This window comes from Bombina bombina, chromosome 3 (assembly GCF_027579735.1).
Source record: "Bombina bombina isolate aBomBom1 chromosome 3, aBomBom1.pri, whole genome shotgun sequence".
NCBI classification, from domain to species: Eukaryota; Metazoa; Chordata; class Amphibia; order Anura; family Bombinatoridae; genus Bombina; species Bombina bombina.
Window position 1 is genome coordinate 1085959308 of NC_069501.1, and position 24031 is coordinate 1085983338.

At 41.6% G+C, this 24031-nt stretch overlaps 1 protein-coding gene across 1 annotated transcript in view; it reads left to right on the forward strand.

Annotated features, from left to right (window-relative positions):
• VPS36 (vacuolar protein sorting 36 homolog) overlaps positions 1–24031 on the forward strand; it is a 143046-nt gene that overhangs the window by 52562 nt on the left and 66453 nt on the right. Inside the window, exon 9 of the mRNA XM_053708389.1 lies at positions 21199–21333. Within this exon, the coding sequence (XP_053564364.1) occupies positions 21199–21333 (135 nt within the window). The remainder of the gene's footprint in view (positions 1–21198; positions 21334–24031) is intronic.

Here is a 24031-nt window from a genome sequence, read left to right on the forward strand (position 1 = left end):
GATGTTTGTCTAAAATCCTTTGTAGCATCTAAATAGAATTTTAGAGCACGAACAACATCCAAATTGTGCAACAAACGTTCCTTCTTTGAAACTGGATTCGGACACAAAGAAGGCACGACTATCTCCTGGTTAATGTTTTTGTTAGAAACAACTTTCGGAAGAAAACCAGGTTTAGTACGTAAAACCACCTTATCTGCATGGAACACCAGATAAGGAGGAGAACACTGCAGAGCAGATAATTCTGAAACTCTTCTAGCAGAAGAAATTGCAACCAAAAACAAAACTTTCCAAGATAATAACTTAATATCAACGGAATGTAAGGGTTCAAACGGAACCCCATGAAGAACTGAAAGAACTAAATTGAGACTCCAGGGAGGAGTCAAAGGTTTGTAAACAGGCTTGATTCTAACCAGAGCCTGAACAAAGGCTTGAACATCTGGCACAGCTGCCAGCTTTTTGTGAAGTAACACAGACAAGGCAGAAATCTGTCCCTTCAAGGAACTTGCAGATAATCCTTTCTCCAAACCTTCTTGAAGAAAGGATAGAATCTTAGGAATTTTTACCTTGTCCCAAGGGAATCCTTTAGATTCACACCAACAGATATATTTTTTCCATATTTTGTGGTAAATTTTTCTAGTTACAGGCTTTCTGGCCTGAACAAGAGTATCAATGACAGAATCTGAGAACCCTCGCTTTGATAAGATCAAGCGTTCAATCTCCAAGTAGTCAGTTGGAGTGAGACCAGATTCGGATGTTCGAACGGACCTTGAACAAGAAGGTCTCGTCTCAAAGGTAGCTTCCATGGTGGAGCCGATGACATATTCACCAGGTCTGCATACCAAGTCCTGCGTGGCCACGCAGGAGCTATCAAGATCACCGATGCCCTCTCCTGATTGATCCTGGCTACCAGCCTGGGGATGAGAGGAAACGGCGGGAATACATAAGCTAGTTTGAAGGTCCAAGGTGCTACTAGTGCATCTACTAGAGTCGCCTTGGGATCCCTGGATCTGGACCCGTAGCAAGGAACCTTGAAGTTCTGACGAGAGGCCATCAGATCCATGTCTGGAATGCCCCACAATTGAGTAATTTGGGCAAAGATTTCCGGATGGAGTTCCCACTCCCCCGGATGAAATGTCTGACGACTCAGAAAATCCGCTTCCCAATTTTCCACTCCTGGGATGTGGATTGCAGACAAGTGGCAGGAGTGAGTCTCCGCCCATTGAATGATTTTGGTCACTTCTTCCATCGCCAGGGAACTCCTTGTTCCCCCCTGATGGTTGATGTACGCAACAGTCGTCATGTTGTCTGATTGAAACCGTATGAACTTGGCCTTTGCTAGCTGAGGCCAAGCCTTGAGAGCATTGAATATCGCTCTCAGTTCCAGAATATTTATCGGAAGAAGAGATTCTTCCCGAGACCAAAGACCCTGAGCTTTCAGGGGTCCCCAGACCGCGCCCCAGCCCACCAGACTGGCGTCGGTCGTGACAATGACCCACTCTGGTCTGCGGAAGCTCATCCCCTGTGACAGGTTGTCCAGGGACAGCCACCAACGGAGTGAATCTCTGGTCCTCTGATCTACTTGTATCGTCTCTGTATAGTCCCCATTCCACTGACTGAGCATGCACAGTTGTAATGGTCTTAGATGAATTCGCGCAAAAGGAACTATGTCCATTGCCGCTACCATCAAACCTATTACTTCCATGCACTGCGCTATGGAAGGAAGAGGAACAGAATGAAGTATTTGACAAGAGATTAGAAGTTTTGATTTTCTGGCCTCTGTCAGAAAAATCCTCATTTCTAAGGAGTCTATTATTGTTCCCAAGAAGGGAACCCTTGTTGACGGAGATAGAGAACTTTTTTCTACGTTCACTTTCCACCCGTGAGATCTGAGAAAGGCCAGGACAATGTCCGTGTGAGCCTTTGCTTGAGGAAGGGACGACGCTTGAATCAGAATGTCGTCCAAGTAAGGTACTACTGCAATGCCCCTTGGTCTGAATGTTCCCTCTTTTTTGGGAACTACGAACAGATTGGAGTAGAACCCCATCCCTTGTTCTCCTAAAGGAACAGGATGAATCACTCCCATTTTTAACAGGTCTTCTACACAATGTAAGAATGCCTGTCTTTTCATGTGGTCTGAAGACAATTGAGACCTGTGGAACCTCCCCCTTGGGGGAGGCCCCTTGAATTCCAGAAGATAACCTTGGGAGACTATTTCTAGTGCCCAAGGATCCAGAACATCTCTTGCCCAAGCCTGAGCGAAGAGAGAAAGTCTGCCCCCCACCAGATCCGGTCCCGGATCGGGGGCCAACATTTCATGCTGTCTTGGTAGCAGTGGCAGGCTTCTTGGCCTGCTTTCCCTTGTTCCAGCCTTGCATTGGTCTCCAGGCTGGCTTGGCTTGAGAAGAATTACCCTCTTGCTTAGAGGACGTAGCACTTGGGGCTGGTCCGTTTCTACGAAAGGGACGAAAATTAGGTTTATTTTTGGCCTTGAAAGACCTATCCTGAGGAAGGGCGTGGCCCTTACCCCCAGTGATATCAGAGATAATCTCTTTCAAGTCAGGGCCAAACAGCGTTTTCCCCTTGAAAGGAATGTTAAGCAATTTGTTCTTGGAAGACGCATCCGCTGACCAAGATTTCAACCAAAGCGCTCTGCGCGCCACAATAGCAAACCCAGAATTTTTCGCCGCTAACCTAGCCAATTGCAAAGTGGCGTCTAGGGTGAAAGAATTAGCCAATTTGAGAGCACGGATTCTGTCCATAATCTCCTCATAAGGAGGAGAATCACTATCGATCGCCTTTTCTAGCTCATCGAACCAGAAACACGCGGCTGTAGTGACAGGGACAATGCATGAAATTGGTTGTAGAAGGTAACCTTGCTGAACAAACATCTTTTTAAGCAAACCTTCTAATTTTTTATCCATAGGATCTTTGAAAGCACAACTATCTTCTATGGGTATAGTGGTGCGTTTGTTTAAAGTAGAAACCGCCCCCTCGACCTTGGGGACTGTCTGCCATAAGTCCTTTCTGGGGTCGACCATGGGAAACAATTTTTTAAATATGGGGGGAGGGACGAAAGGTATACCGGGCCTTTCCCATTCTTTATTTACAATGTCCGCCACCCGCTTGGGTATAGGAAAAGCTTCTGGGGGCCCCGGGACCTCTAGGAACTTGTCCATTTTACATAGTTTCTCTGGGATGATCAAATTCTCACAATCATCCAGAGTGGATAACACCTCCTTAAGCAGAGCGCGGAGATGTTCCAACTTAAATTTAAATGTAATCACATCGGGTTCAGCTTGTTGAGAAATTTTCCCTGAATCTGAAATTTCTCCCTCAGACAAAACCTCCCTGGCTCCCTCAGACTGGTGTAGGGGCATATCAGAACCATTATCCTCAGCGTCCTCATGCTCTTCAGTATCTAAAACAGAGCAGTCGCGCTTACGCTGATAAGTGGGCATTTTGGCTAAAATGTTTTTGATAGAATTATCCATTACAGCCGTTAATTGTTGCATAGTAAGGAGCATTGGCGCACTAGATGTACTAGGGGCCTCCTGAGTGGGCAAGACTGGTGTAGACGAAGGAGGGAATGATGCAGTACCATGCTTACTCCCCTCACTTGAGGAATCATCTTGGGCATCATTTTCAGTGTCACATAAATCACATCTATTTAAATGAGAAGGAACCTTGGCTTCCCCACATTCAGAACACAGTCTATCTGGTAGTTCAGACATGTTAAACAGGCATAAACTTGATAACAAAGTACAAAAAACGTTTTAAAATAAAACCGTTACTGTCACTTTAAATTTTAAACTGAACACACTTTATTACTGCAATTGCGAAAAAGTATGAAGGAATTGTTCAAAATTCACCAAAATTTCACCACAGTGTCTTAAAGCCTTAAAAGTATTGCACACCAAATTTGGAAGCTTTAACCCTTAAAATAACGGAACCGGAGCCGTTTTTATCTTTAACCCCTTTACAGTCCCTGGTATCTGCTTTGCTGAGACCCAACCAAGCCCAAAGGGGAATACGATACCAAATGACGCCTTCAGAAAGTCTTTTTTATGTATCAGAGCTCCTCACACATGCGACTGCATGTCATGCTTCTCAAAAACAAGTGCGCAATACCGGCGCGAAAATGAGGCTCTGCCTATGATTAGCGAAAGCCCCTAGAGAATAAGGTGTCTAAAACAGTGCCTGCCGATATTATTTTACAAAAATACCCATATTAAATGATTCCTCAAGGCTAAATATGTTATATATGAATCGATTTAGCCCAGAAAATGTCTACAGTCTTAACAAGCCCTTGTGAAGCCCTTATTTACTCTGTAATAAAAATGGCTTACCGGATCCCATAGGGAAAATGACAGCTTCCAGCATTACATCGTCTTGTTAGAATGTGTCATACCTCAAGCAGCAAAAGTCTGCTCACTGTTCCCCCAACTGAAGTTAATTCCTCTCAACAGTCCTGTGTGGAACAGCCATCGATTTTAGTAACGGTTGCTAAAATCATTTTCCTCTTACAAACAGAAATCTTCATCTCTTTTCTGTTTCAGAGTAAATAGTACATACCAGCACTATTTTAAAATAACAAACTCTTGATTGAATAATAAAAACTACAGTTAAACACTAAAAAACTCTAAGCCATCTCCGTGGAGATGTTGCCTGTACAACGGCAAAGAGAATGACTGGGGAAGGCGGAGCCTAGGAGGGATCATGTGACCAGCTTTGCTGGGCTCTTTGCCATTTCCTGTTGGGGAAGAGAATATCCCACAAGTAAGGATGACGCCGTGGACCGGACACACCTATGTTGGAGAAATTGATATTAAATCTATGTCTTTAGCTATTCTTACTAGAAGAGCTTTATGGCTTAAATCTTGGAATGCTGACATGGTGTCTAAATCTAGATTACTATATCATTTCAGGGTAATAATTTATTTGTTTATTATCTCTACTATCACTGGGGGAAAGTGATTTTTTCTGCCCCAAGATAAGAAATCTAAGGTTTAGTTTAAAGCTCCCAATCGTTTTCATTCCTTTTGTCAGAATAGAGAACAAAAAACCTCCTTCCCCTAAGTCCTCTGGCTCTAATTGGAGACTATCTCTGAAAAGGAATAAATCTAAGCCTTTATAAGAAACCAAATCCAGCCCCTAAGACTGTATGAAGGTGCGGCCCTCAAACCAGTTCAACTGGTGGGGGGCAGATTGAAATTATTTCAAGACATTTGGACAGATTCTGTTCAAAATCAGTGGATTCAGGATATTGTTTCTTAAGGGTATCGACTAGGTTTCAGAATAAGACCTCCCATGGGAAGATTCTTTCTTTCTCATGTTCCAACAAACCCTGTGAAGGCTCAGGCTTTTCGAAGTGTGATTCAAACCTAGAGCTTTCAGGGGTGATTGTTCCAGTTCCTCAGCAGGAACAGGGTTTGGGTTTTTATTCAAATCTGTTCATTGTCCCAAAGAAAGATGATTTGTTCAGACCAATTCTGGATCTGACAATTTTAAATCGTTTTGTAAGAGTCCCTACTTTCAAGATGGTGACTATAAGGACTATTCTGCCTTTTGTTCAGCAAGTTCATTTCATGTCCACAATAGACTTACAGGACGCTTATCTTCACATTCCGATTCATCCAGACCACTATCGTTTTCTGAGATTCTCTTTTCTACACAAGCAACCAATTTGTCGCTCTTCCGTTTGAAGGTTCTTGGTGCCCTTCTATCTGTAATCAGAGAGCAGGGTATTGCAGTGTTTCCTTATTTGGACGATATCTTGGTACTAGCTCAATCTTTTCATTTAGCAGAATCTCACATGAAACAACTAGTGTGGTTTCTTCAAAGACAAGGTTGGAGGATCAATTTACAAAAGAGTTTCTTGATTCCTCAGACCACCTTTTTAGGTTTCCAGATAGCTTCAATGTCCATGACTCTTTCTCTAACAGACAAGAGACGAATGAAGTTGGTTTTAGCTTGTCTAAACCTTCAGTCTCTGTCATTCCCTTCAGTGGCTATGTGCATGGACGTTTTAGGTCTCATGACTGCAGCATCGGACGTGATCCCCTTTGCTCATTTTCATATGAGACCTCTACAGCTTTGCATGTTGCACCAATGGTGCAGGGATTATACTCGGATTTCACAGTTGATATACTTAAATCCCAACGCTCAACTCTTTCTGACTTTGTGGTTAAACCATCACCTTATTGTTCAAGGATCCTCCTTTGTTTGTCCTTCCTGGACTGTGATCTCAACAGATGCAAGTCTTACAGGTTGGGGAGCTGTCTGATGGTCTGTGACAGCACAAGGGGTATGGAATCCTCAAGAGGTGAGGTTACCAATCAATATTTAAGAACTCCATGCTATTTTTAGAGCTCTTCAGGCTTGGCCTCTATTCAAGAGAGAACTTTACATTCGTTTTTAGACAGACAATATCACAACAGTGGCATATGTCAATCATCAAGGAGGGACTCGCAGTTCTTCTGCAATGAAAGAAGTATATCAGATACTTTCTTGGGCGGAATCCAACTCCTGTCTAATTTCTGTGATTCATATCCCAGGTGTAGACAATTGGGAAGCGGATTATCTCAGCCGTCAGACTTTACATCCGGGTGAGTGGTTTCTCCATCCAGATGTGTTTTTTCATCTTGTACAGATGAAATAAATAGATCTGATGGCCTCTCGTCTAAACAAGAAGCTTCCCAGATACCTTTCAGGTCCAAGAATCCTCAGGCGGAGATGGTGGATGCTTTAGAAGTTCCTTGGTTTTACCAACCTGCTTAAATTTCCAGTTGCCAGCCTTGGACACTTCCTTTAAGGCCCGACCTTCTGTCTCAAGGGCCATTTTTCCACCAGAATCTCAAATCTCTAAATTTGAAGGCATGGAAATTGAACGTTTAAAGTGAAGGTAAAGTTACTTGGTTGTTGATGTAGAATAACATTCTTTGTCCCAAAATATTCTGAGTTTAATTCATCATTTTTATCCAATTGATCCGTAAATAAAGTTATCACCGTAATTAATCTATTTTTCATGCTCTGCAAATTCAACCCGTTATTTTATTATTGTTTTCTATCCGGATCACGTTTTCAGAACACCCAATTGAAAATCTGTCTGTTAGGCGGCCGTCAGTCTACGTCATCCGCCTCCTTGTTATTCTGCGCATGCGCTATTTTTTATTCTCCCTACTGAAATTAACGTGCACCCCCATTTCGCACATGCGTATTGGATTTGTTTTGGGATATCCACAATACGTTATCGGCTTTTACGGAAGATTCTGAAACAGAGTAGCGTTTCATAAATAATACGGTAAATACATAATTTATGACCTTTAATTCACTATTTTGTTAACTTAAAAACCCGAACCCGATTAACGCATGCGCATTGGAGACTGTGTTTGCCGAGTATCGCATGCGCTGTAGAGATTGAAATAGCCTGTTCGTGCACGTGAACACGCTTTTGAAATACTGATTTCTTCTGTTAAGTGTGATCAGTCCACGGGTCATCATTACTTCTGGGATATTACTCCTCCCCAACAGGAAGTGCAAGAGGATTCACCCAGCAGAGCTGCATATAGCTCCTCCCCTCTACGTCACTCCCAGTCATTCTCTTGCACCCAACGACTAGATAGGATGTGTGAGAGGACTATGGTGATTATACTTAGTTTTATATCAAATATTTCAGTCAGCAACTCATTGTATTCCCTGCATGATCCGGTTCATCTCTACAGAGCTCAGGGGTCTTCAAAACTTATTTTGAGGGAGGTAATTTCTCTCAGCAGAGCTGTGAGAATTATAGTTTGACTGAGATAAAAAACGTTTATTCTGTAATTTGTTTCCTGCTTTCAGAATTTGTTATCTTTGCTAATGGGATTAAACCTTTGCTAAAGTTGTGTTGTTTACAAGGATTGAGGCTATAACTGTTTCAATTTATTAATTTTCAACTGTCATAGATCTTCTGTGCTTCTTAAAGGCACAGTACGTTTTAATATTATTCTAATTGAATTGTATTTCCAAGTTGCAAGTTTATTTGCTAGTGTGTTAAACATGTCTGATTCAGAGGATGATACCTGTGTCATTTGTTGCAATGCCAAAGTGGAGCCCAATAGAAATTTATGTACTAACTGTATTGATGCTACTTTAAATAAAAGTCAATCTGTACAAATTGAACAAATTTCACCAAACAACGAGGGGAGAGTTATGCCGACTAACTCGCCTCACGTGTCAGTACCTACATCTCCCGCTCAGAGGGAGGTGCGTGATATTGTAGCGCCGAGTACATCTGGGCGGCCATTACAAATCACATTACAGGATATGGCTACTGTTATGACTGAGGTTTTGGCTAAATTACCAGAACTAAGAGGTAAGCGTGATCACTCTGGGGTGAGAACAGAGTGCGCTGATAATATTAGGGCCATGTCAGACACTGCGTCACAGGTGGCAGAACATGAGGACGGAGCACTTCATTCTGTGGGTGACAGTTCTGATCCAAACAGACTGGATTCAGATATTTCAAATTTTAAATTTAAACTGGAAAACCTCCGTGTATTACTAGGGGAGGTGTTAGCGGCTCTGAATGATTGTAACACAGTTGCAATACCAGAGAAAATGTGTAGGTTGGATAAATATTTTGCGGTACCGACGAGTACTGAGGTTTTTCCTATACCTAAGAGACTTACTGAAATTGTTACTAAGGAGTGGGATAGACCCGGTGTGCCGTTCTCACCCCCTCCGATATTTAGAAAAAATGTTTCCAATAGACGCCACCACAAGGGACTTATGGCAAACGGTCCCTAAGGTGGAGGGAGCAGTTTCTACCTTAGCTAAGCGTACCACTATCCCGGTGGAGGATAGCTGTGCTTTTTCAGATCCAATGGATAAAAAGTTAGAGGGTTACCTTAAGAAAATGTTTGTTCAACAAGGTTTTATATTGCAACCCCTTGCATGCATTGCGCCGATCACGGCTGCAGCGGCATTCTGGATTGAGTCTCTGGAAGAGAACATTGGTTCAGCTACTCTGGACGACATTACGGACAGGCTTAGAGTCCTTAAACTAGCTAATTCATTCATTTCGGAGGCCGTAGTACATCTTACTAAACTTACGGCGAAGAATTCAGGATTCGCCATTCAGGCACGCAGGGCGCTGTGGCTAAAATCCTGGTCAGCTGATGTTACTTCTAAGTCTAAATTGCTTAATATACCTTTCAAAGGGCAGACCTTATTCGGGCCCGGGTTGAAAGAGATTATCGCTGACATTACAGGAGGTAAAGGCCATGCCCTGCCTCAGGACAAAGCCAAAGCCAAGACTAGACAGTCTAATTTTCGTTCCTTTCGTAATTTCAAAGCAGGAGCAGCATCAACTTCCTCTGCACCAAAACAGGAAGGAGCTGTTGCTCGCTACAGACAAGGCTGGAAACCTAACCAGTCCTGGAACAAGGGCAAGCAGACTAGGAAACCTGCTGCTGCCCCTAAAACAGCATGAATTGAGGGCCCCCGATCCGGGATCGGATCTAGTGGGGGGCAGACTTTCTCTCTTCGCCCAGGCTTGGGCAAGAGATGTTCAGGATCCCTGGGCGCTAGAGATAATATCTCAGGGATACCTTCTGGACTTCAAATACTCTCCTCCAAGAGAGAGATTTCATCTGTCAAGATTGTCAACAATCCAGACAAAGAAAGAGGCGTTTCTACGCTGCGTACAAGAGCTCTTGTTAATGGGAGTAATCCATCCAGTTCCACGATAGGAACAGGGACAGGGGTTTTACTCAAATCTGTTTGTGGTTCCCAAAAAAGAGGGAACTTTCAGACCAATCCTGGACTTAAAGATCCTAAACAAATTCCTAAGAGTTCCATCGTTCAAGATGGAGACTATTCGGACAATTTTACCTATGATCCAAGAGGGTCAATACATGACCACTGTAGATTTAAAAGATGCTTACCTTCACATACCGATTCACAAAGATCATTATCGGTACCTAAGGTTTGCCTTCCTAGACAGGCATTACCAGTTTGTGGCTCTTCCATTCGGATTGGCTACAGCTCCAAGAATCTTCACAAAGGTTCTGGGTGCTCTTCTGGCGGTACTAAGACCGCGGGGAATCTCGGTAGCTCCATACCTAGACGACATTCTGATACACGCTTCAAGCTTTCAAACTGCCAAGTCTCATACAGAGTTAGTGCTGGCATTTCTAAGGTCACATGGATGGAAGGTGAACGAAAAGAAAAGTTCACTCGTTCCACTCACAAGAGTTCCCTTCCTGGGGACTCTTATAGATTCTGTAGAAATGAAGATTTACCTGACAGAGGACAGGCTAACAAGACTTCAAAGTGCTTGCCGCACCCTTCATTCCATTCAACACCCGTCAGTGGCTCAATGCATGGAGGTAATCGGCTTAATGGTAGCGGCAATGGACATAGTACCCTTTGCACGCTTACACCTCAGACCACTGCAACTGTGCATGCTAAGTCAGTGGAATGGGGATTACTCAGACTTATCCCCTTCTCTGAATCTGGATCAAGAGACCAGAAATTCTCTTCTATGGTGGCTTTCTCGGCCACATCTGTCCAGGGGGATGCCATTCAGCAGACCAGACTGGACAATTGTAACAACAGACGCCAGCCTTCTAGGTTGGGGTGCCGTCTGGAATTCTCTGAAGGCTCAGGGACAATGGAGTCAGGAGGAGAGTCTCCTGCCAATAAACATTCTGGAATTGAGAGCAGTTCTCAATGCCCTCCTGGCTTGGCCCCAGTTGACAACTCGGGGGTTCATCAGGTTTCAGTCGGACAACATCACGACTGTAGCTTACATCAACCATCAGGGAGGGACAAGAAGCTCCCTAGCTATGATGGAAGTATCAAAGATAATTTGCTGGGCAGAGTCTCACTCTTGCCACCTGTCAGCAATCCACATCCCGGGAGTGGAGAACTGGGAGGCGGATTTCTTAAGTCGTCAGACTTTTCATCCGGGGGAGTGGGAACTTCATCCGGAGGTCTTTGCCCAAATACTTCGACGTTGGGGCAAACCAGAGATAGATCTCATGGCGTCTCGACAGAACGCCAAGCTTCCTCGTTACGGGTCCAGATCCAGGGATCCAGGAGCAGTCCTGATAGATGCTCTGACAGCACCTTGGGACTTCAGGATGGCTTACGTGTTTCCACCCTTCCCGTTGCTTCCTCGATTGATTGCCAGAATCAAACAAGAGAGAGCATCAGTGATTCTAATAGCACCTGCGTGGCCACGCAGGACTTGGTATGCAGACCTGGTGGACATGTCATCCTGTCCACCTTGGTCTCTACCTCTGAAACAGGACCTTCTGATACAGGGTCCCTTCAAACATCAAAATCTAACTTCTCTGAAGCTGACTGCTTGGAAATTGAACGCTTGATTTTATCAAGACGTGGATTTTCTGAGTCAGTTATTGATACCTTAATACAGGCTAGGAAACCTGTTACCAGAAAGATTTACCATAAGATATGGCGTAAATACCTATATTGGTGTGAATCCAAAGGTTACTCTTGGAGTAAGGTTAGGATCCCTAGGATATTGTCTTTTCTACAAGAAGGTTTAGAAAAGGGTTTATCTGCTAGTTCATTAAAGGGACAGATCTCAGCTCTGTCCATTCTGTTACACAAACGTCTGTCAGAAGTTCCTGACGTCCAGGCTTTTTGTCAGGCTTTGGCCAGAATTAAGCCTGTGTTTAAAACTGTTGCTCCACCATGGAGTTTAAACCTTGTTCTTAATGTTTTACAGGGCGTTCCGTTTGAACCCCTTCATTCCATTGATATAAAGTTGTTATCTTGGAAAGTTCTATTTTTAATGGCTATTTCCTCGGCTCGAAGAGTCTCTGAATTATCAGCCTTACATTGTGATTCTCCTTATTTGATTTTTCATTCGGATAAGGTAGTCCTGCGTACTAAACCTGGGTTCTTACCTAAGGTAGTTACTAACAGGAATATCAATCAAGAGATTGTTGTTCCTTCTTTATGCCCAAATCCTTCTTCAAAGAAGGAACGTCTACTGCACAACCTGGATGTAGTCCGTGCTCTAAAATTTTACTTACAGGCAACTAAGGAATTTCGACAAACGTCTTCTCTGTTTGTCATTTACTCTGGGCAGAGGAGAGGTCAAAAAGCTTCCGCTACCTCTCTTTCTTTTTGGCTTCGTAGCATAATTCGTTTAGCTTATGAGACTGCTGGACAGCAGCCTCCTGAAAGAATTACAGCTCATTCTACTAGAGCTGTGGCTTCCACTTGGGCCTTCAAGAATGAGGCCTCTGTTGAACAGATTTGCAAGGCTGCAACTTGGTCTTCGCTTCATACTTTTTCCAAATTTTCCAAATTTGACACTTTTGCTTCATCGGAGGCTATTTTTGGGAGAAAGGTTCTTCAGGCAGTGGTTCCTTCTGTATAAAGAGCCTGCCTATCCCTCCCGTCATCCGTGTACTTTTGCTTTGGTATTGGTATCCCAGAAGTAATGATGACCCGTGGACTGATCACACTTAACAGAAGAAAACATAATTTATGCTTACCTGATAAATTCCTTTCTTCTGTAGTGTGATCAGTCCACGGCCCGCCCTGTTTTTAAGGCAGGTAAATATTTTTTAATTTATACTCCAGTCACCACTTCACCCTTGGCTTTTCCTTTCTCGTTGGTCCTTGGTCGAATGACTGGGAGTGACGTAGAGGGGAGGAGCTATATGCAGCTCTGCTGGGTGAATCCTCTTGCACTTCCTGTTGGGGAGGAGTAATATCCCAGAAGTAATGATGACCCGTGGACTGATCACACTACAGAAGAAAGGAATTTATCAGGTAAGCATAAATTATGTTTTTCAGTGCTGTGACGTATAGAGCAGTCCCACCCGCTCTATACGTCACAGCACTGAAAATCAGGAAATAGAGGTTGGGAGGAGTTATGGAAACGGTAGGGAATATATATATATATATATATATATATATATATATATATATGTAAAAACTTGCAAATTAAAAAAATAAAATAAAGTTAGCGGTTATCTTATTTTATTATGAAATAATGCATAGATATCTTCTAATTGACAAAACGTTACCTTCACTTTAAGTGCTTAGTCATAGAGGTTTCTCTGACTCGGTGATTAGCACTATGATACAGGCTCGTAAATCTGTTTCAAGGAAGATTTATCATCAGATTTTGAAACCTATATTTCATTGTGTTCCACTCATGATTATTCTTGGCATTCTTTCAGAATTCCTTGGATTTTACAGTTTCTTCAGGATGGTTTGGATAAAGGGTTGTCTGCAAATACTTTGAAAGGACAAATCTCTGCTCTTTCTGTCTTATTTCATAGAAAAATTGCTAAGCTTCCTGATATTCATTGTTTTGTTCAGGCTTTGATTCGTATCAAACCTGTTATTAAATCTATTTCCCCTCCTTGGAGTCTCAATTTGGTATTAAAGATTTTACAGACTCCTCCTTTTGAGCCTATGCATTCTCTGGATATTAATTTACTTTCTTGGAAAGTGTTATTTCTTTTGGCTATCTCTTCTGCTAGAAGAGTTTCTGAATTGTCCCCTTATCTGATTTTCCATCAAGCTAAAGCTGTTTTGCGGACTTTGTTTAAATTTTTGCCTAAAGTTGTGAATTATAACAACATTAATAGGGAAATTGTTGTTCCTTCCTTGTGTCCTAATCCTAAGAATACTCTTGAAAGGTCTTTACATTCTTTGGATGTGGTAAGAGCTTTGAAATATTATGTTGAGGCTATTAAAGATTCAGAAAGACTTCTAGTCTATTTGTTATTTTTTCTGGTTTCAGGAAAGGTCAGAAAGCCTCCGCCATTTCTCTGGCAACTTGGTTGAAACTTTTGATTCACAAAGCTTATTTGGAGGCGGGGCAGTCTCCGGCTCAGTGAATTACAGCTTTTGGTAGAAAGGTTCTTCAGGCAGCTGTGTCAGTTTTATTCTAGTGCCTTTGATTTGAGTTTTTTGACATTTTTTAAGAAAACGTAATAATTCTTTTAAATTTAATTTCTCAGCGGATATAGCTGTTTTTATTTTATCCCTCCCTCTCTAGTGACTCATGAATTTCCATATCTTGGGTATTATATCCCATATGTCACTAGCTCATGGACTCTTGCCACTTAACTAATTTATTTCATAGTGGCAGGAGTCCATGAGACCCATCCTATTTTTTGTGGTTATGATTTTTTTGTATAAAGCACATTATTTTTCCAGTTCCTCTTTGTATGCTTTTTACTCCTTTTTTTTTTTTTTTATACCTCACTACTTGGCTACACGTTAAACTGAGGTATGAGTGAGGTGGGAGGAATTTTGAGGTTTGGGAAACTTTGCCCCCTCCTGGTAGGAATGTATATCTCATACGTCACTAGCTCATGGACTCTTGCCACTATGAAGTAAATTAATTTATCAGGTAAGTTCTTACATAAATTATGTTTTTCCATTTAACCTCTCAGCTCTCAGAGATGACTTTAGTGTATAACTGTTCCGTAAAGATTTAATAATGTATTTAAATATAACAAAATATGATGTGAAATATAGCTATCCAATTCATTTTTGCTGCACATGCAGTAAGAAACTCCACTCTCTAGCAGCTCCCAAAACAGTTTTACTTTGTCCAACCAATCAGGAAATTGTAAACTTTAAGCACTACTTTAATTAGGTGAGCAGTGCTTGCAAGAACATATTTGTGTTTCAGTTTGCCAAAAGAAATGAGAAAATCTGTGTTGTTAATGTTGCTTATTTCTGAATGAAGATTTTTTTTTTCTGTTAATGGTTTAAATCCTGTCCCTTCAACCCTTTATTTGTCAAAGGAAAACTATGTGCATGAAATAGGTGGTGGTTGCTCTTACCAGGAAGACAAACTGATAATTGCTTAATACAAAAGCGAGGATATTTCTCCAACATTGGTGTGTCCGGTCCACGGCGTCATCCTTACTTGTGGGAATATCTCTTCCCCAACAGGAAATGGCAAAGAGTCCCAGCAAAGCTGGCCATATAGTCCCTCCTAGGCTCCGCCCACCCCAGTCATTCTCTTTGCCGTTGCACAGGCAACATCTCCATGGAGATGGTTAAGAGTATGTGGTGTTTAGTTGTAGTTTTTTTATTCTACTATCAAGAGTTTGTTATTTTAAAATAGTGCTGGTATGTACTATTTACTCTGAAACAGAAAAAGATGAAGAATTCTGTTTGTGAGAGGAAGATGATTTTAGCAGACAGTAACTAAAATCGTTTGCTGTTTCCACATAGGACTGTTGAGATGAAGTAACTTCAGTTGGGGGAAACAGTTAGCAGACTTTTCTGCTTAAGGTATGACTAGCCATATTTCTAACAAGACTGTGTAATGCTGGAAGGCTGTCATTTCCCCTCATGGGGACCGGTAAGCCATTTTCTTAGTCTCAAACAGAATAAAGGGCTTAATATGGGCTATAAAACTGGTAGACACTTTTATGGCCAAAATCGATTGCTTTATTTGGGCATTTTATATATGTTTATGCTGGTAATTCACACTTATAAACTTGGGGAACGTTTTTTAACGTCAGGCACTGTGTTAGACACCTTTTCCAGTCAGGAAGGGCCTTCCCAGTTGTAGGCTGAGCCTCATTTTCGCGCCATTACTGCGCAGTTACTTTTGAGAGCAAGACATGCAGATGCATGTGTGAGGATCTGAAAGTAGTTGGAAAAGTTCCTAGAAGGCTTCATTTGGTATTGTATTCCCCCCTGGGTTTGGTAAAGTCGCAGCAAAGGCTGTAGCTGGGACTGTAGAGGGGTTAAAACTGTAACCGGCTCCGGTTTCGTTATTTTAAGGGTTAAAGCTCTGAAAATTGGTGTGCAATACTTTGAATGCTTTAAGACACTGTGGTGAAAATTTGGTAAATTTTGAACAATTCCTTCATATTTTTTCACATATTCAGTAATAAAGTGTGCTCTGTTTAAAATTTAAAGAGACAGTAACGGTTTTGTTTTAAAACGGTTTTTGTGCTTTATTGACAAGTTTAAGCCTGTTTAACATGTCTGTACCTTCAGATAAGCTATGTTCTATATGTATGAAAGTCAATGTGTCTCCCCCTTCAAAATTGTGTGATAATTGTGCCATAGCGTCCAAACAAAGTAAGGACAGTACTGCCACAGATAATGAAGTTGCCCAAGATGATTCATCAGATGAAGGGAGTAGACATGGTTCTACATCATCTCCTTCTGTGTCTATACCAGTTTTGCCCACGCAGGAGGCCCCTAGTACTTCTAGCGCGCCAATGCTTATTACTATGCAACAATTGACGGCAGTAATGGATAACTCCATAGCAAATATTTTATCCAAAATGCCTGCATATCAGAGAAAGCGCGATTGCTCTGTTTTAAACACTGAAGAGCAAGAGGGCGCTGATGATAATTGCTCTGTCATACCCTCACACCAATCTGAAGGGGCCATGAGGGAGGTTTTGTCAGATGGGGAAATTTCAGATTCAGGAAAAATTTCTCAACAGGCTGAACCTGATGTTGTGACATTTAAATTTAAATTAGAGCATCTCCGCGCACTGCTGTTTAAGGAGGTGTTTTCTACTCTGGATGATTGTGACAACCTGGTCATTCCAGAAAAATTATGCAAGATGGACAAGTTCCTAGAGGTTCCGGTGCACCCCAACGCTTTTCCTATACCCAAGCGGGTGGCGGACATAGTGAATAAGGAGTGGGAGAAGCCCGGCATACCTTTTTGTCCCCCCTCCTATATTTAAGAAATTATTTCCTATGGTCGACCCCAGAAAGGACTTATGGCAGACAGTCCCTAAGGTCGAGGGGGCAGTTTCTACTCTAAACAAGCGCACTACTATTCCTATCGAGGATAATTGTGCTTTCAAAGATCCTATGGATAAAAAATTGGAGGGTTTGCTTAAAAAGATTTTTGTACAGCAAGGTTACCTTCTGCAACCCATTTCGTGCATTGTTCCTGTCACTACAGCAGCGTGGTTCTGGTTCGAGGAACTAGAAAAGTCGCTCAGTAGAGAGACTCCATATGAGGAGGTTATGGACAGAGTTCACGCACTTAAGTTGGCTAATTCTTTTATTTTAGATGCCGCTTTGCAATTAGCTAGATTAGCGGCGAAAAATTCAGGGTTTGCAATTGTGGCGCGCAGAGCGCTTTGGCTAAAGTCTTGGTCAGCGGATGTATCGTCCAAGACAAAATTGCTTAATATCCCCTTCAAGGGTAAAACTCTCTTTGGGCCAGAATTGAAAGAGATTATCTCAGACATCACTGGGGGAAAGGGCAACGCCCTCCCACAAGATAGGCCTTTCAAAGCCAAGAATAAGTCTAATTTTCGTTCCTTTCGTAATTTCAGGAACGGACCGGCCTCTAATTCTGCATCCTCTAAGCAAGAGGGTAATGCTTCACAGACCAAACCAGCCTGGAAACCGATGCAAGGCTGGAACAAGGGTAAGCAGGCCAAGAAACCTGCTGCTGCTAACAAAACAGCATGAAGGAGTAGCCCCCGATCCGGGACCGGATCTAGTGGGGGGCAGACTCTCTCTCTTTGCTCAGGCTTGAGCAAGAGATGTTCAGGATCCCTGGACGCTAGAAATAGTTTCTCAGGGTTATCTTCTGGAATTCAAGGAACTACCCCCAAGGGGAAGGTTTCACATATCTCACTTATCCTCAAACCAAATAAAGAGACAGGCATTCTTACATTGTGTAGAAGACCTGTTAAAGATGGGAGTGATACACCCAGTTCCAATGGCGGAACAAGGAATGGGATTTTACTCAAATCTGTTCGTAGTTCCCAGAAAAGAGGGAACCTTCAGACCAATTCTGGATTTAAAAATCCTAAACAAATTTCTCAGAGTACCATCGTTCAAAATGGAAACCATTCGAACGATTCTACCTACAATCCAGGAAGGTCAATTTATGACTACCGTGGATCTAAAGGATGCGTACCTACATATTCCTATCCACAAAGAACATCATCAGTTCCTAAGGTTCGCCTTTCTGGACAAACATTACCAGTTTGTGGCCCTCCCATTCGGGTTAGCCACTGCTCCAAGGATTTTCACAAAGGTACTCGGGTCCCTTCTAGCGGTTTTAAGACCGAGGGGCATTGCAGTAGTACCGTACTTGGACGACATTCTAATACAAGCGTCGTCCCTTTCAAAGACAAAGGCTCATACAGACATCGTTCTGGCCTTTCTCAGATCTCACGGATGGAAGGTAAACATAGTAAAAAGTTCTCTGTCTCCGTCGACAAGAGTTCCCTTCTTGGGAACAATAATAGATTCTTTAGAAATGAGGATTTTTCTGACAGATGTCAGAAAGTCAAAAGTTCTAAGCGCTTGTCAAGTTCTTCATTCAGTTCCGCGTCCTTCCATAACTCAGTGCATGGAAGTAGTAGGGTTGATGGTTGCAGCAATGGACATAGTTCCTTTTGCGCGAATTCATCTAAGTCCATTACAACTGTGCATGCTGAAACAGTGGAATGGAGACTATACAGACTTGTCTCCAGTGATTCAAGTAGATCAGAAGACCAGAGATTCACTCCGTTGGTGGCTAACCCTGGACCACCTATCCCAGGGAATGAGCTTCCGCAGACCAGAGTGGGTCATCGTCACGACCGACGCCAGTCTAGTGGGCTGGGGCGCGGTCTGGGAATCCCTGAAAGCTCAGGGACTATGGTCTCGGGAAGAGTCTCTTCTCCCGATAAACATTCTGGAACTAAGAGCGATATTCAATGCTCTCAGGGCTTGGCCTCAGCTAGCAAAGGCCAGATTCATAAGATTCCAATCAGACAACATGACGACTGTTGCTTATATCAATCATCAGGGGGGAACAAGGAGTTCCCTGGTGATGAAAGAAGTGACCAAAATAATACAATGGGCGGAGGATCACTCCTGTCACCTATCTGCGATCCACATCCCAGGAGTGGAAAACTGGGAGGCGGATTATCTGAGTCGTCAGACTTTCCATCCGGGGGAGTGGGAACTCCACCCGGAAATATTTGCCCAGTTGACCCAATTATGGGGCATTCCAGACATGGATCTGATGGCGTCTCGTCAGAACTTCAAGGTTCCTTGCTACGGGTCCAGATCCAGGGATCCCAAGGCGACTCTAGTGGATGCACTAGTAGCGCCTTGGACCTTTAACCTAGCTTATGTGTTTCCACCGTTTCCTCTCATTCCCAGGCTGGTAGCCAGGATCAAGCAGGAGAGGGCCTCTGTGATCTTGATAGCTCCTGCGTGGCCACGCAGGACTTGGTATGCAGACCTGGTGAATATGTCATCGGTTCCACCATGGAAGCTACCTTTGAGACAGGACCTTCTTGTACAGGGTCCATTCGAACATCCAAATCTGGTCTCCCTCCAGCTGACGGCTTGGAGATTGAACGCTTGATTCTATCAAAGCGTGGATTTTCAGATTCTGTGATAGATACTCTGGTTCAAGCCAGAAAACCGGTAACTAGAAAAATTTACCATAAAATATGGAAAAGCTATATCTGCTGGTGTGAATCCAAGGGATTCCCATGGAATAAGATAAAGATTCCTAAGATCCTTTCCTTTCTACAAGAAGGTTTGGATAAAGGATTATCTGCGAGTTCTCTAAAGGGACAGATTTCTGCCTTATCTGTCTTACTACACAAACGACTGGCAGCTGTGCCAGATGTTCAAGCATTTGTTCAGGCTCTGGTTAGGATCAAGCCTGTTTACAGACCTTTGACTCCTCCCTGGAGTTTAAATCTAGTTCTTTCAGTTCTTCAAGGGGTTCCGTTTGAACCTTTACATTCCATAGATATTAAGTTGTTATCTTGGAAAGTTTTGTTTTTGGTTGCTATTTCTTCTGCTAGAAGAGTTTCCGAGTTATCTGCTCTGCAGTGTACTCCGCCCTATCTGGTGTTCCATTCAGATAAGGTTGTTTTGCGTACTAAGCCTGGTTTTCTTCCAAAGGTTGTTTCCAACAAAAATATTAACCAGGAGATAGTTGTACCTTCTTTGTGTCCGAATCCAGTTTCAAAGAAGGAACGTTTGCTACACAATTTTAGATGTAGTCCATGCTCTAAAATTCTACTTAGAAGCTACAAAAGAGTTCAGACAAACATCTTCTCTGTTTGTCGTCTATTCTGGTAAAAGGAGAGGTCAAAAAGCAGCTTCTACCTCTCTTTCCTTTTGGCTTAAAAGCATCATCAGATTGGCTTATGAGACTGCCGGACGGCAGCCTCCTGAAAGAATCACAGCTCACTCCACTAGGGCTGTGGCTTCCACATGGGCCTTCAAGAACGAGGCTTCTGTTGATCAGATATGTAAGGCAGCGACTTGGTCTTCACTGCACACTTTTGCCAAATTTTACAAATTTGATACTTTTGCTTCTTCGGAGGCTATTTTTGGGAGAAAGGTTTTGCAAGCCGTGGTGCCTTCCGTTTAGGTAACCTGATTTGCTCCCTCCCTTCATCCGTGTCCTAAAGCTTTGGTATTGGTTCCCACAAGGGGGGTGGGCGGAGCCTAGGAGGGACTATATGGCCAGCTTTGCTGGGACTCTTTGCCATTTCCTGTTGGGGAAGAGATATTCCCATAAGTAAGGATGACGCCGTGGACCGGACACACCGTTGGAGAAAGTAATTTATCAGGTAAGCATAAATTCTGTTTTTGTCCTTTTCTTTTTTTTAACTGTGAGTTTACATTTTTTGAATGTCAGTGTGCTCAAATGAATTGCAGTGCTCTCTGTGAGCCTAGCAGATAAATGTAAATCATAGTGCAAAAAATGATATTAGCACTAATAACCCTACAAGTATATGTGTTTAACTAGCAGTGATAGTCTATGGTTCCAGCTGCACATTTGCCACTACTGATTGGTTCGCTGGCCATGTACACTTGGCCATGTACACTTGGGACCAGCATTTCTTTTTTATACCCTAATGGTACTTTAACTATGTGTTTAATTATTTTTTGTGGGTTAAACACATAGACTTGCAGTATCATTAGTGTTTGAATACTCAGACAAATAGTACTTCTATAAGTAAAGTGTGATAAGCATCATTTCCTTTGTTTTACATGCAAAAACGAAACCCCATTTCTTAAAAAACAAATGTTACCCACTAAAAAATGCTTGATAAAAATGTGATGTACTTCAGTTGCTTTATGGCTTTTCATTTGTGTTTTGTTTTGGGTTTTTTTACAAAGGAAAGGTCATTGTCATTGAAATAAGTTCTGAGGTTAACCTGTTTTTTAAATTTTTTTTTTAAGACTATCAGATTTAAATCCTATCTGCTGAGCATGGGAATAGCCAATCCAGTCACCAGGGAAACTCACGGGTCTGGCACACACTATCATATGCAACTGGCAAAGCAGCTGGCAACAATGCTACAGGCTCCTTTAGAGGTAAAGTGAATGTTATCATCTGTGAATACTCATCCGACATTACCCTTGTGTAGTATTTTACATAATATTCTTTTGTCTAGGGGGCTGTATAATCTGCCAGGCTATTGGGTTTTTAACACAATACAATGAACTTAAAGGGACAGTCTACACCAGCATTTTTATTGTTTTAAAAGATAGATAATCCCTTTATTACCCATTCCCCAGTTTTGCATAACCAACACAGTTATATTAATATACTTTTAACCTCTGTGATTATCTTATATCTAAGCCTCTGCAAACTGCCCCTTTATTTCAGTTCTTTTGACAGATTTGCAGTTTAGCCAATCAGTGTCTGCTCCCAGATAACTTCACGTGCACGAGCACAGTGTTATCTATATGAAATACATGAACTAACACCCTCTAGTGGTGAAAAACTGTTAAAATGCATTCTGAAAAGAGGTGGCCTTCAAGGTCTAAGAAATTAGCATATGAACCTCCTAGGTTAAAGGGACATTATACACTCATTTTTTCTTTGCATAAATGTTTTGTAGATGATCTATTTATAAAGCCCATAAAGTTTTTTTGTTTTTTTTAAATGTATAATTTTGCTTATTTTTAAATAACATTGCTCTGATTTTCAGACTCCTAACCAAGCCCCAAAGTTTTATTTGAATACCGTCAGCTACCTTCTCCAGCTTGCTCCTGTTTGTGTAAAGGGTCTTTTCATATGCAAAAGAAGGGGGAGGGGGGGGAGTGTCTTATTTCCCACTTGCAGTGGGATTTCCATCTGCATTTTCAACAGAGCTAAACTGAAAGCTTCTAAGTACGTTTTTAAACCATTTTATACTGGATTTTTATATCAGTATCTGTGCATCTTATTCTTTATAGTAGTGTCTATTACATGCAGTTATATGAAAATGAGTGTATACTGTCCCTTTAAGCTTTCAACTAAGAATACCAAGAGAACAAAGCAAAATTGGTGATAAAAGTAAATTGGAAAATTGTTTAAAATTACATGCTCCTACCTGAATCATGAAAGTTTATTTTGGCCTAGACTGTCCCTTTAAAGTGATTGTAAAAGATTTGCTATGGAAGCAACACTATCTATAATTATTCTTAAAAAGAGGGGCACTTTCATTCATAATAATAATTCAAGACGCTCTATTCTTAAAATAATTACCGTTTAGTTATCAGAAACATTGCGCCGTTCCTCCGCCCGCATCTACTACTCGATTTGATTTTTAGATTTTATGATGAATCTGGCTTTAGCCAATCATTGCGTGCCTCAGGAGCTGGACACCAAATGGGGCACACAACGATTGGCTGAAGATGGAATCGTCGTCAAAGAAAAAATGAGCGGGCTGAGGAAAGGGGCAATGTTTCCAATCACTAAACTGTAATTATTTTAAGAATAAAATGTTGATTCCATAGCAAAACTTTACAATCACTTTAATTGCTGATATACACAATGGCATAGATTACAAGTGGAGAGCCTCTGATAGCACAAGGTGTGCTATCAGTATCGCTGGACTGCGCTAGGATTAGCACGCAATTTGGTAAAACAGAGTAACAAGAGAATGTTTAGCGCGGCCGACATCCCTATTCTTTCATTGGATATCTCTGCCATGCTAAACATTGCTCATAAAAAATATTAGTTTATTATATATATATATATATATATATATTTATACACATACTGTACATATATATGTGTTTGTATGCGTGTATGTAGATATATATATATATATATATATATATATATATATATATATATATATATATATATATGTGTGTATATGTATGTGTGTGTGTTTATATGTGTGCAAATGTATGTGCTCAAATACATACATATTAGAGATGTGCATTCATTTCATAATGAATGCAAATTCATAACAAACCAAATATCCAAATGAATGCACAAACTAAATTTAAAATTAATCAGTACCTTTTGCACGCGTCGGTGGCTCCCATGACCTTCACTAAAGGAGACGGTCCTTTAGTCAGCCCCTGTGAGCCACTGCTATAAGCCTCCTATTAGTGCAGCTGGGGCTCTGTAAAGAAGAGGTTAGTGCGGCTCTCCGCTACAGGTGAACTTTTTTACCTTTTTAACTTTGGAACATTTACATTTGTTTTTGAAAACTAATGTAAATGTTCTATAATTATTCTGTAAATAAACACATACAAATATATATATATATATATATATAGTCTATGCAGATAAAACACTGCTTAGGTGTCTCCAATTAATGTGAGAGATAAAGTATTATGAGCGATATCTGGTTTAAAGACACTTGTTGAGGGTAAAAATGGCCAAAGTAGTTTTATTAACCCAAAAGGTCTATCACAATACAGTCCTCGGAGAATGTTTACATACTGGTCTGTGTTGCGGATGTTTCAATAGTTTTCTGAGTTAAGTGACTAAAGAGTAGGGAGAAAGAATAGTGGCTGGCACTTGTCTGGATACTTCACAGAACAACCGAATGTGACGTCACTCCCCCAGTTCAAACTTACGCATTTCGTGAAAAAGGATTTCACTTCATCAGAGGATAGAATCTGTTGCCATCCTCTCTCACTATTTGTATCCACTCTTTCTGGACTGATTAAAACTGTTACCAATTGAAATACCTAATTATTTGTAACTATATTGTTCAAGTTTAGTTATTCTATTTGATATAAAATAAAAATACATTTTACCTCTACGAAAAAGGAAAAAAATTAT